This window comes from Stegastes partitus, unplaced genomic scaffold, assembly GCF_000690725.1.
Source record: "Stegastes partitus isolate 25-593 unplaced genomic scaffold, Stegastes_partitus-1.0.2 Scaffold1021, whole genome shotgun sequence".
Taxonomy (NCBI): domain Eukaryota; kingdom Metazoa; phylum Chordata; class Actinopteri; family Pomacentridae; genus Stegastes; species Stegastes partitus.
The window spans coordinates 135,289-156,929 of NW_007578752.1; the positions used below are offsets into that span (position 1 = coordinate 135,289).

Genomic DNA, 21,641 nt, shown 5'->3' on the forward strand with positions numbered 1-21,641 from the left:
ATCAGCAGCCTATAGCCTATCTTTGTAGACTGGCTTTATCTAGTCCCGCTGCCGCCTTGCTGGTAGAGGAGATGGCTCTATCTTGTCGAGCTGTGCAGAAAGTGGCTTAGCCGATCGCTGTCCGTGGTACCCAGCTTAGCTCCTCTTTGTGTGTAGTTTCTCTGCATGTGCGCAGCTTTGGATATTAACTCGCCCGGTGATAATATATCGCCACACCTGTAGCAAAAAAACGTCTCTCCGCATGAATCAACCTTTTAAAAAATTCATACATTCTAATTGTTTGTCGATGAGGAAGCATTGTTAATGTTTTTAATATATCAGTGCTTTTTGTGAGGACTCATTATGAAAAGACTTGTGGTGAACACTAATAGCACTATAAAGCACTCTGGACAAAGTCATCCACCACATACTACCTACTGTGTTCTCAATTAAGTGTTGCAGGTCCACATTTTGCTTTAATAGGTATCAGTTGCTTCACTTGTTAACTTTCAAGCGAGCAGACAAAGCTGAATCAAACAGGTAACATTAAAGCTGTCTAACTCTGCCCGGTGCCGCGTTAGTGATGCGGTAACTGCACATCAACAACCAACAGTCTGTTGTGTCGCTTTAATCAGAGGGGCAATTTGATCTTTCTCTTGTGAACAGCTGTTTTCTGTTTGTAACACATTAGATCATGATTATGCTGCCATTTATCACCCATGGATCAATAGCACAGTAATTACACCTCTGCAGTCTTGCTTATTTAAAGGGCTTGCCCTCGTGCAGTTAGTCTCCAAAATTGCAACATGATACCAGCCGCTTACGCTTACCTAATGTCCCGTGACTCCATCGCTGCGAGTGTTAACTCAGGTGCTGTTATCAATCCGATGCATCAGTTTTAACTAATGCGGAATTTGTTTAAAATATTCTGTGACGCAGGGGATGATGTTCACTATCCAACCTTTAGATGAGAGCCTTTTATTTTACTGTATACGGGATTTCAGTTCATCCAGCCTGAGGTGCATATTGACTCCGTCTCCATGTCTGCATAAATTGTTTGGAAAAACTGAATTGTGTCATCACACCATAACAGTAGTATAAATAAGCAAAGTGTGTTTGTTTTCAAGCGAGCTGATCCTGTCTAACTCTTAACCCTCTTGTCATTCTCTTCTTTCAGACACCAGTGCTTTGGATACTCAGGTTTTGCGTCACTGTTTATCATCAGCTAATTGGACACTTGTCATTTCCCCGCATGTGCACGTGTGTTTTTGTGTTGTGATATCATGTCACATCCACCTGGGTGTATCTGTGTGTTTGTTTCCTCGTGGGTAAATTAAAGTGATATCTGTAGGTGTGATAGAGAGTGCAGCATGTGCCTGCGAGCAATCCTGTTGTCACTTTGTGATGGTTATCCCTTTATTCATCTTTTTTTTTTTTTCTCCCCCAGAAAATGATATGTGCTTCAAATTGGACATTTGGTCAGTGAGAAGGGAGCGTTACACAATAGACAAATTTGGCCTGAAGCACCAAGAGCGGCAAAACTCTCAAGTCTTGAGCCCACAAATTACATTGATGTGGAATAACTTGGTCTTTTGCCTGTGGTGCTTCCCTCCCTTCTTCCTGTGCTGTACTCCTCTTTTGTCATTCATCTTATCCTGAGCCAACCCCCAAATGTGCAGTATTTCACCCGAGTACATTTGTTACACCGTATACTTCTTTTGTTTTTAATTTAGTGCTGCGTGCTTTCTGTTTACGCCCACCTTTTTTCTTGTATTTCTTGTTTTACACTGTGTATTTTGTTCTCTCTTGCAGCCTCGCAGTATTTTGGATCCCAAAGTGCTCGGCTTGCAGTCTGGAGGGTGAGTGGTGGCTCGCTTCCTGATCTGATGGGTTCACAATTACACAAATCGGATCTGCTGTGCTGTTTTGTACGTTCACGCTGTGACACATGTAGCTGAGATGTTACGGGCGTGCTGGTTCCCTGGCAGGCAGCCCCAATTAAAGTATCATGATCCCTGTTTTTGTGACCTGCCACAGAGAGAAGATGAATTTCCAAAACGCCTGATGCCTTCACAACATTTGTGGAGCTTCTCCTATATCTGACAGACTTCCTATTGAGTAATGCTTATGGTTATTTCTAAAGGTCTTCACGGGAGGTACATGCAGCCAACTGTTGTTATATTTCATGCGGGACAGAATAGCTAATAATCTTATTTAGCCTCCATTACCCCAACACATGCCATGACTATGCAGCCATCTGCAGCATGCATCGGGCGTATAGGCAGCGAGAGCCAGGGTCCCTGGGATGAAGCGAAAGACTGTACAGCTGTCACGTTGTGTATCTTTAGGGTCAAACCACTGATGTCGCTCAGAGGCCTGACAGAAAGGCTTGAGGAGCTTTATCTGTGTGGAGGCATTGGGGCCTTGATGTCATGTTGAGGTCATTAGAGAGGCTTTGAGTGACAGTTGAGGTGATGCCACTGAGAGCCTCACGGGAAAAGACTGGTAGAGAAGCAACGAGGGATCCGTGGAGTGTGCACAAGGGAGTCAGAAGATGGAGAGATTAAGAGAACTGGAGCTGAAGTGTTGTAGACTGAGAATCTTAAAAGTTTTTGGGGCGGGGATTCGGTCGTTTGCGTGTTTTTTTTTTGCTGCACTGGGGCCTCAGCAGCTCTCGCAAAATGTAAAATAAATCTAGTTACAGGTAAAATATGTCAGCTATAACCTGTAAAAAATGAGCTACATGTAAGAGGGGAAAGCCTATAGGTACAGCAGAAGGTGAAAGGGATTACGGGAATATGTGGCGTAGGAGGTCAGCGCGATGCAAAGTGAAGCGGAAGGGGGCAGGACAGGTTAGGAAGGAGGCATGATCCATGGTGTTTGCCGGCTGTGTAAATCAGGTCCCCCCTCCCCCCCTTTCATCGTAGTAATGTCTCCCACAGCATGGCATTATTATGATATTAATACACCTTAAATCTGTCTGCTTCTCCAGGGCTGGCAGTATTCTTTATGGTATTGACAGCATGCCAGATTTACGCCGCAAGAGGACAGTGCCTCTTGTCCGAGACCTGGTGAGTCATCTGCCTCAACAAGGTTATGTGTGATTTATGTCAAATCTATCCAAGTGACCCCATGTTGCACCACTGTAGTGGAATCCCGCTCCGTGTGAGTATGGACACCCTGCTGAGGAAAATAATATCTTTACTGGCAACCTGATAGAATGTGATAGTACCTTAGAGCGGCAGTGTTTGTTTATGATCATTATTTAATATGCTCACCTACAGCGTCATGGTTATTAAACACAACTTGATCTGCGTTTGTAATTTTAATTGTGATTGTTGCAGCATGTGATTGTGATGATTTCAAATGTATAGAATTTAAAACATCACATAAACCCGATTAAATAGCTGATTAGTGATTAAAAAAAAAAAAGAAGCACCCACTTAAAACTCTGGCTATTCTGTTTAGAGCACTGCCTTGTGGGAATGTTAAATGTAACCTTACCCATAACTCTGCTGCTTGATTAATTAGTCTAGAGAGGGTGTTTAAGACAGCGCATCACAGTGATGCTTCACCATTTGTTTTTATTGCACCATAATGTGTCATAACATATCCCACAGAGAGGCCGGTTGCAGTGAAGTCCACTTTAGCACTGTGCCACATGGTTAGCCTTTGTGAAAGACAACAGTCTGTTGTGATGCCAGTAGTATTCATGTCTGTTTATAACTGTTTGTCCATTATGTGCCGCACAGTATGTCTGTCTTGTGTATGTTCGTTTCTCATCTTCATGTATTTTTAGCCCAAACAGTGGAAATAGTAACACGACTTCTTTAAATTAAATCTCTTACAAAAGCAATCTGTTTAATAGTCTTTTAAATTTTCTTTTTGAAATAATACAAAATGCATTTTATGCAAATGCTAATGCAGCTTGATGTCATACACATAGATGCTGATGAATGTTTATATCACGGTGAACAACATGAGTTGATGCTGTATTTGTCCATATCTCTCATGAAATTAATAACCAACAATGTCTTGGTAAGTATGGGTTGTCGTTTTTAATTTTTCTTTTTTTTCTTTTTTTTGGATTTTTGCGTGTATATTTGCCATTCCTACATAGACCCATAACAGCTATGGGTAATATTTTTCAGTGAGTTGTCAGATTTCAGCCTGGCCGTTGCTCGACATTTATCTCCCTTATCCTGTTGCTCGGCAGGTGTCGCAAAATTGTACCGAACTTGAAATGTTGACAACTCAGCCCAAAAATATATCCGAGAGACTTCATTGACTTCTGATTTAACTGTGTGGGGCTTTTAAATCATGTAAAAGTGACACTGAGCAAGCCTTTTACACGTGGGATGAAGTCAGTAGTCAGCAAACTAATTGGTCCCCTCTCATGCCTCTCCTTTGTCAATGTTCCCCATTTGCTGTGTGATTGCTTCAGGGCAGCAACAGCGTTTGATTGGAATGGACGGCAGGGTTCCCCCACATTACGGCGGGGTGCAAAAACATAAACAACAACAACAACAACAACAAAAAAAAAAGTTGGAAATCAATTCACAAAGCACTGAACGCTATATTATAGCTGAGTTGATAATATCTGGTCACAGGGTCTTATTGTATTGCCCGCAGCAACCTCAGCAGTGCTGGTGCATGTTGATAAACTTACATCAACACTCACAGTTCATGTAGAGGTCACGTTCCCTCCTACATTCTCCATGGCTTCCATGGATCTTTACCATAGCTGGGCTGTACAGACAAGAGGGTCGTGGTAAAGACTGATCCAATATTGTCAGCTGTCCATGTCTGCATTCCTCTGTTACGTAACTTCCCTCAGTATGGGATAAATGTTTATCAATCTCTGCTCACCCAGACTCAATGGATCTTAATATAACAGCTAATTTATGTAAATGTGTGTTTCTGTGTGTGTCGTTCCCTGTTTGTGTTTGTGAGAGTGCAGTGTGTGTGTGTGGGTGTGTGCACCGGTTTGAGTAACTGTCTGGGCAGATGTGTGTGTGTGTGTATGTGTGTGTGTCTTTTTTTTTGTCGTAAGTGTGTGTGAGTGCGAGTCGGTGTCGTGCAGTACAGCTGGCTTCACCCATACATGAGTGTGTGCGTCTTGTGTTTCTCTGTTTGTGTCAAACTAATGTGCAGAGCAGACAGCAGAAAATATGATCAAAGCTTCATCCAACAGAGAACTGAATATAAGTGCCAAGCATGACTGCAGTTTAGTAACTTCCAATGCATGAGTGGATAAAGAATCATGCAGCGGCTGCGTAATCTCTCTTGATGAATAGTTGAATCTTTCTAGAGCTCTATGGCCTAACCAGCAGTCCTGCATGGCAGTTGAGACACCTATGCGCTCAGTATGGATAATAAATTCAATTCCTCTGCTGTTTGTGCTTTCAGCGTTCACCTTCCCCATTTCTTGCCTAATTCAATTTCCTGTTTTTTTCTTTCATTCTCTTATTCGTGACCTCTTGGAAATGACAGGCTTTGGTAAGCTCACTTTCTGTGTGTCTTTTTTTTCTTATTTGATATAATGCTTTTGAATTTAACTACCAAACTAAATGTATTTGTGTTCATCATTTGTGCTTGGAGCTCATCCGCCTCGAACAAAAATATTCCCACTCATTCACAAGCTGTTGAACTCTGTGTGCTCTACATGCCGCTGTGTGTAAATCCATTGAGATGCCGCATAAAAGTACAGATAGGTAAAATGGGTCGGTGAATTTAATCCCCTTTCTTGATCTCAATTTCCCTCTTCTTCCCTCAGACCCTCACTGCTCGAAAGGCAGGCATCTCGTTCGCTCTGGTGAACCGGTCCACCCTGAATAACGAGGACCTGGTGAGTGCACCGACGTCACTGTGTGGTTATTGTGCAGTCTTAGTGGGTAACGGAGGGGTTTTTTTTGCAGGCACGAGGTCTGTGTGTTCTCATTATTTTTTAGGACGGCGTTTGGAGAAGAGGGTGCTGGAATACTGGCAAACTTTTCTAGCCGCGCTGTTTGCTGCAGCCGTTGTACTCAAAGGGTGTGGAGGCCATGTTGCCAGGAACACAGGGTTCCACAGTCTCCCCGTGTCTCCGTCTGAAACGCACACTGCAGTTTATTAAATTGGTCTCTGTGGTCAGTTAATCATTCTCTCCGCTGTACTCCCTCTGTCAGATAATTTGGCAGAGTTCAGAAATCAAGGAATGGTCCTATCGTTTTATTTAGACAGTGTGCTACAATTAATAATATGCACCGCACACTGAGGATGACTGAGCTTTGCAGAAAGGGCAGAATGTCTCAGTCGATGGCGTGAGACACTTTTGTGTTGACCTCTAAAGCTCTCTCTGCATTAATTGATTGCAATTCTTCCCTCCCAGAGGGAAGACCGCATAACAGGAGGCAAACAGCAGGAGAAAGCAGTTTCTCAGCAAGACAAACAAGCAGACAATTTCATATCCGCTGATGTGCAACAAGGGGCTGCCTAAGCCTACAAGATTACTGGATTCAAATGTGCTCTGTACATATTGCACCAAGATTTCATCGTTTTCAAGAGACCCTAAATGTGGCATTGAACTTGTGTGCAACTACATGTTCATAGACTCTATTGGCTTCACACACTTGACTTGCTCCTAATGGTCCACATGCCCAGTTGCCCTTTGGTGACAGGGTCTTGATTGCTTACTAATAGCCACGCTTTTGATTAAAGGGGCTTTAGGGATGAACAAGTCATGTCCTAGATGAGGGAGAAATGACGTGAGTGATGCAGCATGTGAACTGGTGTATAAAAAGAGTTGATTCTGGAGTAACTTTGAAAGTTGTGCTGCAGCAGTGAGCAAGGACCTGAACTTTAGCGATATCATCCAATATTCTTATTAGGAGCAAACAAAGAGGAGTTTAATGACTGGTCGAGGGCAGCTGACTTCTAAGCAAAGCTGTAGATTGTGTGGTCTTGCTAAGTAGGACGAGCAGATGTCAGAGTTTTATCTGCTGCATTAAGTCCAGGAGAGTGCTTCACTGCGAGAACTGCGAGAGCGCTCAGTAAACAACCATATGCTGTTTAAGAGTGTGGAGGAGTTAAGGAAAGAGAGGAGAAAGGCTAAGGAAAGGAAGGGTGGGAGAAGGACGGAAAATAGGAGAGAATGAGAAAAGATCAGAGAGTGATTTGTCATCATGACCCCCCCCTCCATCCCCCTGGCCCTGATGCCACTGCTTAGGCAGCCATGTTGAACAATCTGCCCTCCCTGCAGGAATGTTTGAATCCATTTGGAATGCTTCCTTCTTCCATCTTCTATTTGTTTCATCTGTTCACCATCTCTTCCACTATTTAACTTTTCGTCTTGATACATTTTAATCCAATTATTTGACTAAAGTGTCTGTGACGCTGCCGTCGCTAACATATAGACCTCTCCTCTTCCCTTAATGTTATTCTCTGTGTGTGTCATGTTTCCCATGTATCTGCTTTTTAGAGCAGAAAGGAACATAATGTGGGGGCCGGCTAACTGCCCGTGTGTCCGCTCAATGTTCTGAGCTGCATGTGATCTGACCACCAGAGCCTTTTAACGGTGACTGTCAACATAAAGTGAGGCCACGCTTACCTGCCGAGACAAGCCAGGGACTTTTACAAAGGAAGAAGGAAGCTACGACCTGACACGGGTCAGCGAGTATCTGGAAATAAGATGTGATGTGTAACTATAAGTCAGGTCAGATATCATCAGGCAGGTTGTTAGCACCAAAATAATACTGTATTGATTTTAAAATGCTTGTCTTGGCTTTCCATCTCAAGTCAAGTTTCGTGGATCTTGCTGTACAAAAGAGCGCAACTTTGATTTAGTTTAAAACACATGCAAGTGCTCGGCAATGTCACGTGGCTTGAAAAGACAAACATGGATCCCTTGTTAAGGCTGAGACGGTGGAGTAGTTAAAGATTAGAGGTGTAGAAGGCTGGAACAGGATTGTGGGGGGGGGGATGGCAGCGTCAATGAAGTGGTTGACAAGGACAATAGGTGGTGAAATTGGAAAGGAGGGGTGAAAGGAGGAGGAGAGATTAGATTCTTCTCCGTCATGTTGCTTTCAGGCACAGGCTGCGGCTGTCAATCAACTCTAGCAGCGTCTAGCACAAAATCACCAGGGTTACCTCACAGTGTAACACAAGAGACTCGCACATGCAGCACTCTCCTCACATCTGCTGCACAGTGTGACGCGCGGTGTCAGGACTGAAGAGTGACGAGACGGGGAGAGGGAAGGAAATGCAAAAAGACAGGAACAGACAGCGCGCGGTCATGAAACTGATAGTAAAATATTAGTCATGCGGCAGTCACGGAGTTGCACAAATTGAGAGAATGAGGTTTGCAACACATGCTCAGCGGTAATCAAAACATTTGGTGGGTAAAACACAAGCTAAAAAAAAAAAAATAGATATTTACCTGCTAAGTCAACTCACTGGGAAAAGCCGAGAGGTCTCAGAGATTTCCCGAGCTCAGTGAAACTTTGACTCACTCATTTCCTGCGGGCTGTGTCAGTATTAGACAGTTAAGTATTAAATTCGCGAGGAGCAGGCTTCCGGTAGTGGCCCTCGTCTCGCTTGTGTGTGAGTTGAGGATAAATCTCAGACATCTGCTTCATCTCATCGAGCTCAGATTAAAAGGGAAATCTCTCTGTCTCCCTGTATGTTTCATTAGAGGCCCTCTAGGGTTCAGCAGCCTCTCTGTTGTATCAGCAAACTTTCACTATGTTAGATAGCCTTGTTGTTCCTGTCATCTGCTGTCATTTAATCATCTCTGCAAGTGCTTGTGTGTGTGTGTGTGGCAGAGTAGACACGCAGTGCAGTGGTCCTGGGAAAGTGCAGAGCTACTATTCAGGTGTTAAAGCACATTGTCAACACGCTGGGGGCTGGTGGCGACGGGGAGACGGGCCGAGGAGTGGAGTTCAGCAGAAGTGGAGAACAAGTACCTCTCCAAGATTTATTTAACTGCCATACATCTCCTTCTCTTTCTCTGTCATTCCCTCGCTCGCTCGCTCCCTCTCTCAATCTGGATAATGCTCACTTTTAAAAACCTTATTTACAGCATCCATTGATTCTGCCTTCAAGAACTGGCAAGTCCTTCCCCGTTTTCTAGTCCTTGCGGATGGCAAGGCTCCTGCAGTAAAGCATTCAATCTGAAGAGGCTTCTGTTACACAGCAATCAGTCTAGACAGGCCCTTCTTTAGTATTTGGTTTGGAGAGGCTTTTGTCAGTAAACCACTCAATGTGAGCAAAGCCTGTGGGCTAAGGATGCTGTTAATCTAAGCTTAATGAGATATAAGGCCGAGTTACTCTCATGCGGCTGACCTCTCCATTGATGAGAAGGTAATCAGAAAAGGGATCAACAAAACCTCCTGCAAGTTATCTTTTGGCAAATGTAATCTGTTGGGTTCCTTTCACTTAGAAAAGAAGCTTGAAATTGTTGCAACACTGAACGATAGCCAAAGCGTAGTCAGGTTATATAACCGCCATAATTAATGCAGGCGTTTGTTGTAAATTTCTTCTAACTCAGAATACATCTGAGGCCGCGTTTCTATTAAACTTGCAAAGTTTCACTAAAACTTTGTTAATGATATCAGACTGTTGTGTTCCCTCGGCAGGTGCGGGAGCATTCCTCTTTTTGAGCACTGATCTCAAGATGTATTGAACATTTCTAAAAATCAATTTCAGTGTAATTCAGTTTTTTATGAACTTTTGATGTTGTTGTGAAATCTTATTCTCTCTAGCATATGGTGCCACGGGAGTCTAACAACATCGGCCGCAGCTTGTCTGTTTTTCCATCTCTACCATCACGGCCTTCTTACCGTATTATTTCATGAGTTATTAATGGCCTCTTTTTTTTTTCAGAAACTGCATGTCTTCAAGAAGACTCTCCAGGCCTTGATCTACCCAATCTCATCCACAACACCCCATAACTTTGAGGTTTGGACGGCAACTGCTCCCACCTACTGCCATGAGTGCGAGGGTCTGCTGTGGGGCATCGCCCGGCAGGGGATGCGCTGCTCGGAGTGCGGCGTCAAATGTCACGAGAAGTGCCAGGATCTGCTCAATGCAGATTGTTTACAAAGTAAGGACGCAGATGCGTTTTTCCATTAACACATGGACAGCCCCCTTTTTTTTTTTTTTTTACATCCAATAATGCTTTCATGTAAGGTCAAACTCAAAGGCATGTCTTTATGAGTGTATGGGCGGCTGTGGCTCAGGTGGTAGAGCGAGTTGGTCAATGATCGGAAGGTCGGTTCGATTCCGCCCTGTAACCTGTTTCATGGTCGTTGTGTCTTTAGGCAAGACACTTCACCCACCTTGCCTGGTGTGAATGCGTTTGAGGTGGTGGTTTGAGGTGGTGGGCAGAGGGGCAGAATGGCAGCCACGCCTCTGTCAGTCTGCCCCAGGGCAGCTGTGGCTACAATCGTAGCTACCACCACCAGAATGAATGTGTGTGAATGAATAATTGACAGTGTAAAGCGTCTCTGAGTGTCCAGAAAAGCGCTATATAAATTTGATAAATTATTATTATTATTATTATTATTAATAATAATTTGTGTGTGCATGTTTGAGTGAGAAAGTGAGCAAATGTTATTGTCATTCTGTTACCTGCTTAAATTTTCTATAAATTTCATCACATCTTACAAAAGATAATTTTTGCGCTGCTGGCTAACGACTGATAAATTAAAACGTGTCAAATATTTATCTGAGATTCTGATAAGTGCTGACTATGCATGTGTGGCGATTCATTTTGGTAAAATCCTTCCTCCTTCTTAGATTATTTAATATGTATTTTTGGGCGTTTTTGTGCCTTTATTGAGAGAGCGTGGGAGACGGTGGAGAGAGAGAGAGGAATTATGGGGGGGAAGAGAGCGGGGGAATGACAAGCAGTAAATGGTCCAGCTGGCTGGGGATGGAGTCGGGGACTACTCAGGACACTGGCGCTCATATGGCATGCGTCCTCGCTGCTCAGCTATCAGGTCGCTTCCCTCCCCCATATGTCTAAAAATACTGCCATTATACTGTAAGTCCTACAGTAGGCGTGGATGCTGACGGTTTGTGTAACACATATTACGCGTGTCCTTGCACTCATTGCTACACGGCGCCTTTACAACGCTCCCTCAGTCACCGGTACTCATTACAATCTCCAATCAGCTTTTTCAATCAGGCACATCCCTGTTGTTCCAGTGTGGACTAATAGGAACAGTGTGACACGGAAGCTTCAGGATGATCCTCACGGCAATCCTCGCACACTCTAAGTGGATTAGCTACACCTTGACTGTTATGAAAGTCAATGTTTTTCGTACTAACGTAGCAATGTTTTCTAGTTCAAACTGCGATTCATCTTTTATCACATTTCAATCTAATGCAAATACGAAATGCTCTGATCAGATATCGAAAATGCGCCGTCACGTGTGCCTGTTTTTGTCTCACGGACACACATTCACACAAAAAAAACGCACACACACGCACCGACATTGAGCCATGAATTTGTGATTTCTCATTTTGCACAAGCTCAGAGTCACAGAGACACATTAAATCTAATGAGTTGCTGGATGTGCACTCTCACTCACGCTGCAGTATTTCAAAAAAATCAAGGTTGGCTAAGCCTCCTTGTTGAAAAAATGAAATTGGATAAAATGTGGTCAGTGCGTATGAAATATAGCCTTTTCAATGGGCACTAGATTTTGCAACCTACCGAGACTTAACTCTTATCTTTTTTTTCAGGGGCAGTGGAGAAGAGCTCCAAGCACGGGGCCGAAGACAAAACGCAGAATATCATCATGGCTATGAAGGAGCGCATGAAGATCAGGGAGAAGAACCGTCCTGAAGTGTTCGAGGTGATCCAGGAGATGTTCCACGTCTCCAAGGAGGACTTCGCCAGCCATCTGAAGACGGCCAAGCAGGCTGTGCTGGATGGGACCTCCAAGTGGTCCGCCAAAATCAGCATAACAGGTTAGCTTGGTGGCTAGTATGAGAAAAGTTCATATTCACACCATCCAGGAAGACTTTTATTACCCTCATATATGCATTACTCCCCCGTCAACCAAATAGTAAAACACTTCTTGTAGCCGGTGATGTCTTGATGCTGCAGCGTCGGTGTCCTGCCCTGTGGACCCATGACCCTTTACTCCAACACTAAATCAACAAAAATGCCATCAATCAGCCCAAATGACAAACACTGTTATTCTAATTAGTATTTGCTTGTTATTAACCTCAAGCTCTTAGCCATTAACCCCTGACACTGAACCACAAACAACAAAGCACATTTAATCAGATATAGAAATATAAATTGATTAGGTAGTTTGAGAAGAGCTAATTTGTTGATAATACCTTGAAGGTTATTACTGCAGACAGTAATTAATGATTTTTTTTTTAATCATCATGTACTGACTGTGAAATTAGAACACAAACTCGTACACTCCTCTGCTACATGTTTGACTTCTGTACCCAAGCTGTGGCATATTTTTGATGACACTTGAATTTTTCACATGTCAGTCTAATGAAAACATGATAAAAGTTGAGCAGGAGAAGAGTTCATCAGGTTGTCAATGCTCGTTAAATGGTGCCACTTTAAATACCAAACATCCTTGATGTCCTCATGAGGAGACACATTGGTGTAGTTGAAGAATACCTGACAGAGACCATTATGATCTTTTTTTGAGCTCACTAACATCCTTATCGGTTCTTTTGCTACACTGACAGAACTTTTGTAGAATGATTCCCCCCCAGAGCTTCACCTGGAGCTCCATCAGAGACGCCACTCAGAATGTCATGCCCCTGAGTGCACCACTTCATAGCTTGTTCACGTGTTTGGATGCGTTATTACACATTTTTTCTGCTCCTTTTAATGGATATCACTTCCTTAAGTTACTTAATGATGAGATGTTTTTACCAGCTCAGGTTGTACGTTTTCTCGTTTTAGCGTCTTGATCGCAAAATTAATAGGAACCGGTGTTCTTCCTTTTCTTACCTAATCTCTTTTGTCTTTGTTTACCGGCCCCCTTAGTGAGAAGGAGTACAACTAAACCCCATTTCCATATTTAAGTCTAATTTTGGTGCTGTTTTTCATAACCTCTTTGATTACATAACCTCAGTTGTTTATCCTTATTACTGTTTTATTTTCCTTTGCTGCTCGTTCCCCAGTGTTCATATTAGCTTTATTAGCATATAGTTGAAAACTGCTAACGTAAAAAAAATCAGACAACCATAAACTGTGAATATACAGAAAGTTTTAGGTGCTCATCCGGTGCAGCACTTTTCTTTTTATTTGCTAAAGAGAGTTTTTTTTTTAATGTATCTGGCTTGAGGTTGTACTAGATTTGTTCCATGTTATATCTCGTTAAATAGCTCCTGAGAGAAGGTCAGAATGTTATATCTGTAAGTTCGCACTGGAGCCCAGTCGATCTCTGTGGTAGCTCTGCCAGGTCCGGCACATTTATTGCACACCTTGCATTTCTCGCCGTGTCAATACAGCAGAGAGAAATAGCAACAGAGAGGAGGGAGACAAACAGAGAAGGAAGAAGAAAAATGCTAGAATGGAGATAGAAAGGACTGGAACAGTGGAAGAGGAAGGGCGGGATAAAAAAAAAAAAAAGAAGAAAGAGAGTGAAAGAGACGTGACAAAGACCCAGGGTTACCTCGGCCAATTTTCTGGGGGATTATTGAACGCCCCGTTTTAGAGTGTAGGTATTGAGTTGTTATTTACTTGATCATTCATTAGATAAAAACAGCCCGGCATTGGCTCTGAAGCACCAGAGACTGACCATGAGGTATTCTGTGTCTGGTGAAAGGTGCACAGTTAATATGAACCTTGATCACAAACGTTCTAATTTTAACATTTAAATGCGGCAAATCACATCCTTGTCCGCTAGATCTGAATCACAGTCCCCCCTCACGGACTGAACTGACTCATGTGATCGCCACTTAGTGGAGAAAACGGAGCTATATTAACGGTTCAAATGAGGTAATAGGAGATGGTGACGCACAATTTTTCCTCAAAGATACTCACGGTGTAGAAATTGTTCGGTGAGATATAATATGTCACTGTCTCAGACCCCTCCCTTTACTACACGAGTCATTTTATTTGGAGTACTCCTGGAGCAAGTGGGCCACGGTTCCCCCCAAACCTCTATATCCTGCCCACCAAGTCCTGTCAGCATTGGGCTGAGAGATATATATGTACCCTGAATTATTTAGACTGTCACTTATGCATATTTAATGCAGCAGTGTCCTTTTTCCCTTTTATGGCGCGGTGAAATACTACTGTCTCTCCTTCTCTGCACCTTCCTCTGTGTGGAAGTGAGGTTCTGAATCAGATAAGCCAAGTCTTAGCTCAGCATGGGCATGTTGGAGCAGTGGGCACGCTCACAGGGGTGGGATCTACCTAAAGCCTGGATATAGGAACAGATAAATCATAGCTATATACAAAAAAAAGCATAAATAATGGCTGTTGTCAGTGCACCAAAGAGCTGCATTGCTGTTTTAGCTATTGCAAGCCTAATGTGGCACTGCTAGCGTTGTTTTATTTGCTATTTTTCTTCCCACTTTGCTGTAATTCAGCAGCTGTCCGGCGCAAATAACGTTGATCAAATATGCATGAGGTTGACGTTTTACTTCTTTATCGATAGATCTCAATAACGATTGGATTTGCTGTGAAACTTGATTCACACACCGATGTTCCTCCGGGGATTCATTGCAATAACTTTAATCTCCTGGCTGTTCATTACCAAATATGACCAGATATCTTCCTATCAGGTTGAGCTTATTTAGTAAATGTTTATGTGCCAACACACTAAAGCAACAAGGTGGAAGTATTAAACGTTGCAGAATATTAGGTTCAACTCATTGGTAATTGAATATGGTGTGTGCACTCAGCGGACATTTTTATTTTGTATTACTTACGGCAGGCAAAAAGCCCTCAGGTTGTTTTATCTGTAAGAACCAAATAGTAAGCAATATCTGAGTGAAGCGGGTGAGAACGTCCTGTAATGCATCCAGACATTAAACCCTCAGATTTTCCACAAGTGGACCCGGAGCACATTCAGTCTGTTATCAAGAGTCGAGCTGTTACCGCATGCAGAATATTAAGACAAGATGTTTGGGTAACTTTGCCACAGATTGTCCAATTTATACACAATTATAAACAATCCTGTCAAAAGCAGCCTGAGCAGCACAGATGGTTGCTCTCAGGTACAACAATAGCTTTTTGACATTGTTAGAAGACAGTCTCAAGCACTAAAGCTCCATAATGAAACTCTCGAGTTGCGTCTTCTGTATCAACACACTGAAGGATGCAGTTACAGAATCAATGAGTAAAAGTGAGGCTTAAAAATAGCCTACAGCTGCCTGTGCGCTTTGTGTGAGAATAGACATATGCCTGTCCAGCACGTATGAATAACGATACTTCATGCAAAAGGCTTGTTGTCGTATCAATCGATGAACACGAGCCGCACCGGGGAGTCAAACACTGCTGCCTTTGTTTGATCTTTTGATCCTCTTGTAAAAGTAGTGATGCTGCATCTTTAGAACATCCCTTTACAGCAAGTCCTGCAATAAGAAACAGTCCATTTTTCTGCTGAAACCTCTATGCTCTTACATTTCTCATGGTCATTATAGTTGAATAAATAGTAGATACTCAGGTAAAATAGTGGCTAGTCGGTCCATTGGATGTGTAGAGCCGTGAAGAGGCATGTTGTGATGGACTGCAGGGCTTATAGAGAAGAAAGAGACATCCAGATATTGAATGTTAACCTAATAAATTGCTTGTGAAACGCCAGATAACATACAGCGCTGCTCGCGACAGTAAGTCTTATTTACTCCAGATGGCATCTCACATTGAATTAATGCCGCTTAACAAGTCCAGGATGGTGTTTTGTTTAAAAAAAAAAAAAAGCTGCAATTAAAAATACGTGGATACACTTAGCTTACACCAGGCCAGTGTCTCCTCCATGTGGCTTTAAAAGCAACATGACTAAGAAGCTATAGATTGCTAATCCTATAACTAAATTAACTACTGGTAGCACTTCATAGCTAAAATGATCATATGTGCTGTTTGTGGTACGTGCCTGAAAGTTCTCTCTTCTCCGCCTGTGTTTTGTTTCCAGTCATGAGCGCACAGGGTTTACAGGCCAAGGATAAAACCGGCTCCAGTGACCCTTACGTCACCGTCCAGGTGGGAAAGACCAAACGCCGAACGAAGACCATCTTTGGCAACCTGAATCCGATCTGGGATGAGAAATTCTACTTGTGAGTGCTCTCTATTAATTTAATCTCCGTCTGACCAGATAATCCCCACGAAGATTAGGAATCATCTGTTCAAGCGATTCTTGAGACATCAGTAAATAAGTCTTTTTTATTTATTTTTTATTACTGACTCTTTCTTAATAGCTCAAATAGGACACGTTAGGACACCAGCTGCACTGCAGACATTTTGGAGATGCAGACTGGCATCCATCAGGGTAAACAACACAGGTCTTAATCCTGTTGTTTCAACAACAAAATGAATCCTCTTGTGCTTTGCCGCCTTAGCTGTGCGTGACTACTCATTTTTCTCCATTGTGCTGATCAGGCGTTAACGCAGGCGTTTCCGTTTGGTCGGTATGCAGTCGTTAGAGCAACATCACCTCTCTGTGTCTCCTTCCACTTTGTCTGTATGGTCTGACTTCATTTCCACACAGCTACATGTACAATAATGCACACTTAAATTGGAAGTGAACACTTTGCTGTTTTTAACTGCCCCTAACGTCCTTTTAATTATGGCTGTACTTGTATGTTGTTTTAAATGTGTTTGTTTTTATGCCTGTCAAAGAAAAATTTCTGTCACTTGTGACAGACAATAAAGTTTATCTTATCTTATCTTATCTTATCTTATGTTGTTAATCAAAAAGAAGTCATCTTTGAATTCCTAAATAGACAGTTTAGAAAATGTGGGAAGTTGGAGCTTTTGTGAACCCTGTCAGAGATGTGCCACGCTTACCTTAATGGATGTTGTCTTTGTTTAGAGCGATGCCACAACTGAAAATAAGAACCAGCTTGAAAAGCAAAGTGTAATTTCCTCTCAGGAGCTGCAGAGGTTAACCTAGACCAGGGTGAAAAATAGTATGTGTCAGTAGCTTTTAGCGGTTGTTCCGCTCCGCCTCGAGCAGCAGATGTGTAAGTTTTCTGCCTCAGGACATTCGAAACAGGAAGAGCAAAGGTATTCAAAAGTGACTTGTTAACGCTGAGCTGTAGTCGGATATTCAACTCGCATGTATCTGTCTGTTAAAACAAACAAAAGTAGTGTGGGCATATAATTTGACCCAAGTCTGGCTCCAACCCACCAGCCATCACAAAGCCTTTGCATTATATTCTTATTTTTAGCTCTTTATTTTCTCTTCTTTTCCTGTTTAGCTGTAATCCTGCGTTGATGGCGCACTGGGGAGAGAATCAGGGAGGGTTTGTCATGTTGACTTAAACCAAAGAGAGAGCAGCTAATAGCATTTTATTTTATTTTTTTAAATTTATGCCTGAGTTTTCCAGCATCATTCTTCTGGATATGTTTGCCTGCACTGCTCGCTCATATTCATGTAACAATCGTTTTGTTTTTTCACGTCAACATGAAAATGTTTTTATAAATGATTACTATTTAGTGTCAGGGTTTGTTTCCATCCCTTCTCAAAACTCTTGGCATTAGTGCTGCTTCACTTCCTTTCAGTACTCTTCACAGCTCATCTGCGGAATTGGGTTCTACTGAGGTTTTCCGAATGTTTGTGTTGCGTCTCCTAAGCCAGGAACAGACAAGGCTCCACACCTGTAATGAGACTCTAGTGGTGGCTGTAATAAAACTCTTTCCCATTACTACAGGGATGTAGATTAATAGAGCGATACATTACTGTGTGCTTGGCAGAGAGTAAAGTCCTGGAATAGTGCAGCTGCAGCCGCCAGTGTTTCCCCTGGAAAGGGATTAGTTAAAAAAAAAAAATACTGCAGATACTGTTTGTCTGGCTGTCACACCCAAGATGTCATTAGAACAAAATGTAATCTGTTGCTTTTAAATCCAGAGCCGAACAGCCTGACCCCGTCTGAATTGCTTTGGCCACCTCCGTTCTATTTAGCAGCGTCATTACTGTGGAACGTCTGTCAGCTGTACATGTGCAAGAAGGAGGAAAAGAGAAGGATATTTTACAGTAGAAATGTAATACAAATAGATAATCCTTTGCTTTGAATGCCGCACTTTTATTTTTTTTATTTTTGGTTCAGTTTCTCTCTGATAATTTTAGCATGCCATGGACGAGAGAGTGAAAACACAGAGAGGCAGAGTAAAGGTCACAGGATATCTTGGGGTAATTCTTCCTGCCAGGCAGAGAGATCGCCTTCACAAATACAACCACACAGAAACTCACATTCTGTTATTCAAACCTAGAATGATTCTCCATACATTACTGAGAAAAGATCTGGATGTACATGTGCGTGCACTTATGTTTATGCTTCGATTGTGCGTTTGACTGCTATTCCGCTCTGCTGAATGCCACAACCTGATGAGCTGTCACTGAATACGCCGTTGCCGCTGTCGGTATTTATGTTGTTGTGATTGTTCTGACCCGGTGTGATCGTCTTCCAACTCACAGCGAGTGTCACAACGCCACCGATCGCATCAAGGTGCGGGTGTGGGACGAGGACGATGACATCAAATCGCGGGTGAAGCAGCATTTCAAGCGCGAGTCAGACGACTTCCTGGGCCAGACCATCATCGAGGTTCGCACTCTCAGCGGAGAAATGGACGTCTGGTACAATCTAGGTAGGCTGTCCATTTGATCACAGAGTACTTCAGATTGTCTGAAAAATGATGTTGGCAAGTGTTATAATGATAAAATGATTACAATATGTGGTCAATTGAAATGTATCACAGATGTAATAGCAGAATTTTGGGATTGATACCACAGACTGTATAAAAGATGGACGTAGCAACCGGCCCTGAAAAATGAAGCCAACCCAGAAGTGTCAAAAACCTGCAATATCACTACGTCCACTAGTCCTGGCTCCAAAAAGCCCTGGCTCCCATAGAAATGAATTGGAAAAGAAGTGATCACAGATCAGGAAATACCGCATTCCTACAGCTCAGGATTTTTTTTAAATTAGTTTTCATGGTCAAGTCCAGAGACCAGGTGGCCAATCTAAAAATAAATCAATACTGAATTTTTAAAAAATCGTCAACATTTTGCGAGGCAAGGGGCGTGGCTGGCTTGATTGACAGTCAGCAGCGATGATGCAGACGAAGCGAACAGAAGGTGGTAAATGTGGGCGGGCAGAGAGGGCCCGCCTCTCAATCCGTCTGACCAATCGCTGCTCCTATGGCTCCGCCCCCCTCCGACGATTTTTGTGTCACTGGCTCCAAAAATCCAAGATGTCAACCAGGAAGTAACAAAACCCTGGCTTCATTTTCTCAGTGCAGAAATCAACTTCACGGTAGCTACGTCCAGCTTTTATACAGTCTATGATTGATACCCAAGAATAACTTATTCAACTGAACAGAAATTTAGCCAGACTCTAAGATGTTACAGCACAGAAGCACCCGTACAAAGTTTTAGAAGCAAGTATTTAAATCCGTGACTAGAAAATAAATGGCTTCAGCAAGTAATTCTGATTTTCATCATTGATTGGTGTGCCAAGTGTTTCCTTGATTAATTGTTTAGTAATGAAATGTTAAAACCCAGTAAAAAAAAAAAAAAGCATTTCTCAGTGGTCCCACTGGTGTCTTCAATCCCTTCGTTTAGTTTCCCAGTCTGAGAAATGACTTCCATTAATAACAAAGATGACAGCAAATCATCAATTTGAGGAGCTGAAACCACAGAGTGTTGTGATGAATAAATACAGAAATTAAGAAGTGATAATTAAAATAGTTGAGATGAATCGAGCTTTAGATTTTGGTGTTAATTATGGAGTGTAAATACTAAAAACGTATTGCGTTTTGCTCGTGATTTTGACACATTTCACAAAGTTCACAGCTTAGAAATATAACACAGGCTCATTTAATGGCCTTATATCCTCCTAATGCACCAGTTTAACAGCATATGAGGGTAAATTCATGATACAGTGTGGTCCAGCTGAGGTCATCGCTGCCGTCCATGCACCAGATTCTGTCTGTCGCTGTTTGCTTCCTCATACATCACTGGTTTCAACGTGCTGCACGAAGTTGAATGGCAACATAATGGGAGCTCCCACTTCTGTTGGAGTATTATGACTGGCGGGTGCTGTCTTTGTTTGCCTCTCTAGCTAAAAGGAAGCAATTTGTGGTAATAGTGACCCCTGCCCACTGCTGCTGCTCTGTGCCTTTTTAAATGTCCACAATGAATGTTTAAACAGGCCTTTGCTGGTGTGGGTGTCCACCCCTCCAGCTGCACTCCTCTCTAAGCCTCTTCAGCTGCTCTTCAATCTGGGCTTTTTGCGTTTGCAGCGCTCGTCTCTGTCGCTTTGTCACGTTATTATTCTTCACTTGTCGGTCTCTTGACCAACTGACTGCAGAGGAAAATTTCGCTCATTTGACACAGTAGAGATGAATAGTATATGAGGGCACAGAGGGGGGGCCATTTAAAGTCTGTAATGAACCCCCGCAGCTTTGCAGTCATTAGCTCTCAGACCTGTCAGTGTGTATTTCGGCATTTGATGTTGTGTGTGTGTGTGTGTGTGTGTGTGTGTTTGTATTTGCATGCAGAGCTTCATTTCCCAAAAAATCCCAAAAGTGTTGTCTGGTACAAGAAGGCTGCATGTTTTACAGTACATGATGTCATCCCATTAATCTGTCTTTCCATTCACGTTTTTTGGTTCACAGTATTTTATCTGTGTTCATTTTATGACACGGTTAAGGAGACATTTCAGCAGCAGTGTACTATCGCTGTTTACAAAGTTTACTGAGTTTTGCTGCTGACTGGAGTCACTTATGTCTTTCACTTGTTTCACCATCTGGTTAAAAAAAAAAAGAAAGAAATTTCAACCCAAGGATGTACACGTCAGTCAGCTGAGCAGAGAAAGAAGAGTAAAGGTCTGGTATTACTGAATAATCCATAATTAATTTATCACTCAAATTCTTTTTGTCTTAAAACCAAAAACTAAGAAAGAGGAATAAAGCCAATCTTTTGTCTTTGGCAAATTCTTTTTCTTGTTTTGTTAGGAAACCAAAAATAGAAGTTTTTATTTTTGTTCGAAAAATGAAAAACAGAATCATGTGATTAGCTTTTTTATTTCCAGAACAAGAACATCAAACTCAAAAAAACTCAGTTTGGTGACCAGTCCACACTAATCATCCTCGGGCACAGTAGCTTCACAGCCTTATACATCCATTGATTATTTACACACCGCTTAATCCTCACTGGAGCCTATCTCAGCCGACTCACCCTGGACAGGTCGCCAGTCTGTCACAGGGCTACACTTAGAGACAGACAACCAAGCACATTCACACCTATGGATAATTTAGGATCACCAACTAACCTCAGCATGTTTTTGGACCTTGTGGGAGGAAGCTGGAGAACCCATGCAGGCACAAGGATCTTCTAACTGTGAGGCAACGGTGGTAACCCCCAAACTTATTCAAAGATGAAGAAAACTGATTCTACTGTATGCTTTGGAAGAGTTGAAAAGTGAATGAAAACAGCACCATAATACTATGTTATTATTCTGCAGATATC

The 21,641-nt window shown here is 42.5% G+C and overlaps 1 protein-coding gene across 1 annotated transcript in view; it reads left to right on the top strand.

The window, feature by feature from the left end:
- The window catches only part of unc13c (unc-13 homolog C (C. elegans)), a 106,552-nt gene that overhangs the window by 11,972 nt on the left and 72,939 nt on the right, over positions 1-21,641 (top strand). Inside the window, exons 2-9 of the mRNA XM_008295128.1 lie at positions 1,157-1,179; positions 1,792-1,838; positions 2,972-3,050; positions 5,756-5,827; positions 9,841-10,060; positions 11,707-11,934; positions 16,086-16,227; positions 18,588-18,757. Coding sequence (XP_008293350.1) covers positions 1,157-1,179; positions 1,792-1,838; positions 2,972-3,050; positions 5,756-5,827; positions 9,841-10,060; positions 11,707-11,934; positions 16,086-16,227; positions 18,588-18,757 — 981 coding nt within the window. The remainder of the gene's footprint in view (positions 1-1,156; positions 1,180-1,791; positions 1,839-2,971; positions 3,051-5,755; positions 5,828-9,840; positions 10,061-11,706; positions 11,935-16,085; positions 16,228-18,587; positions 18,758-21,641) is intronic.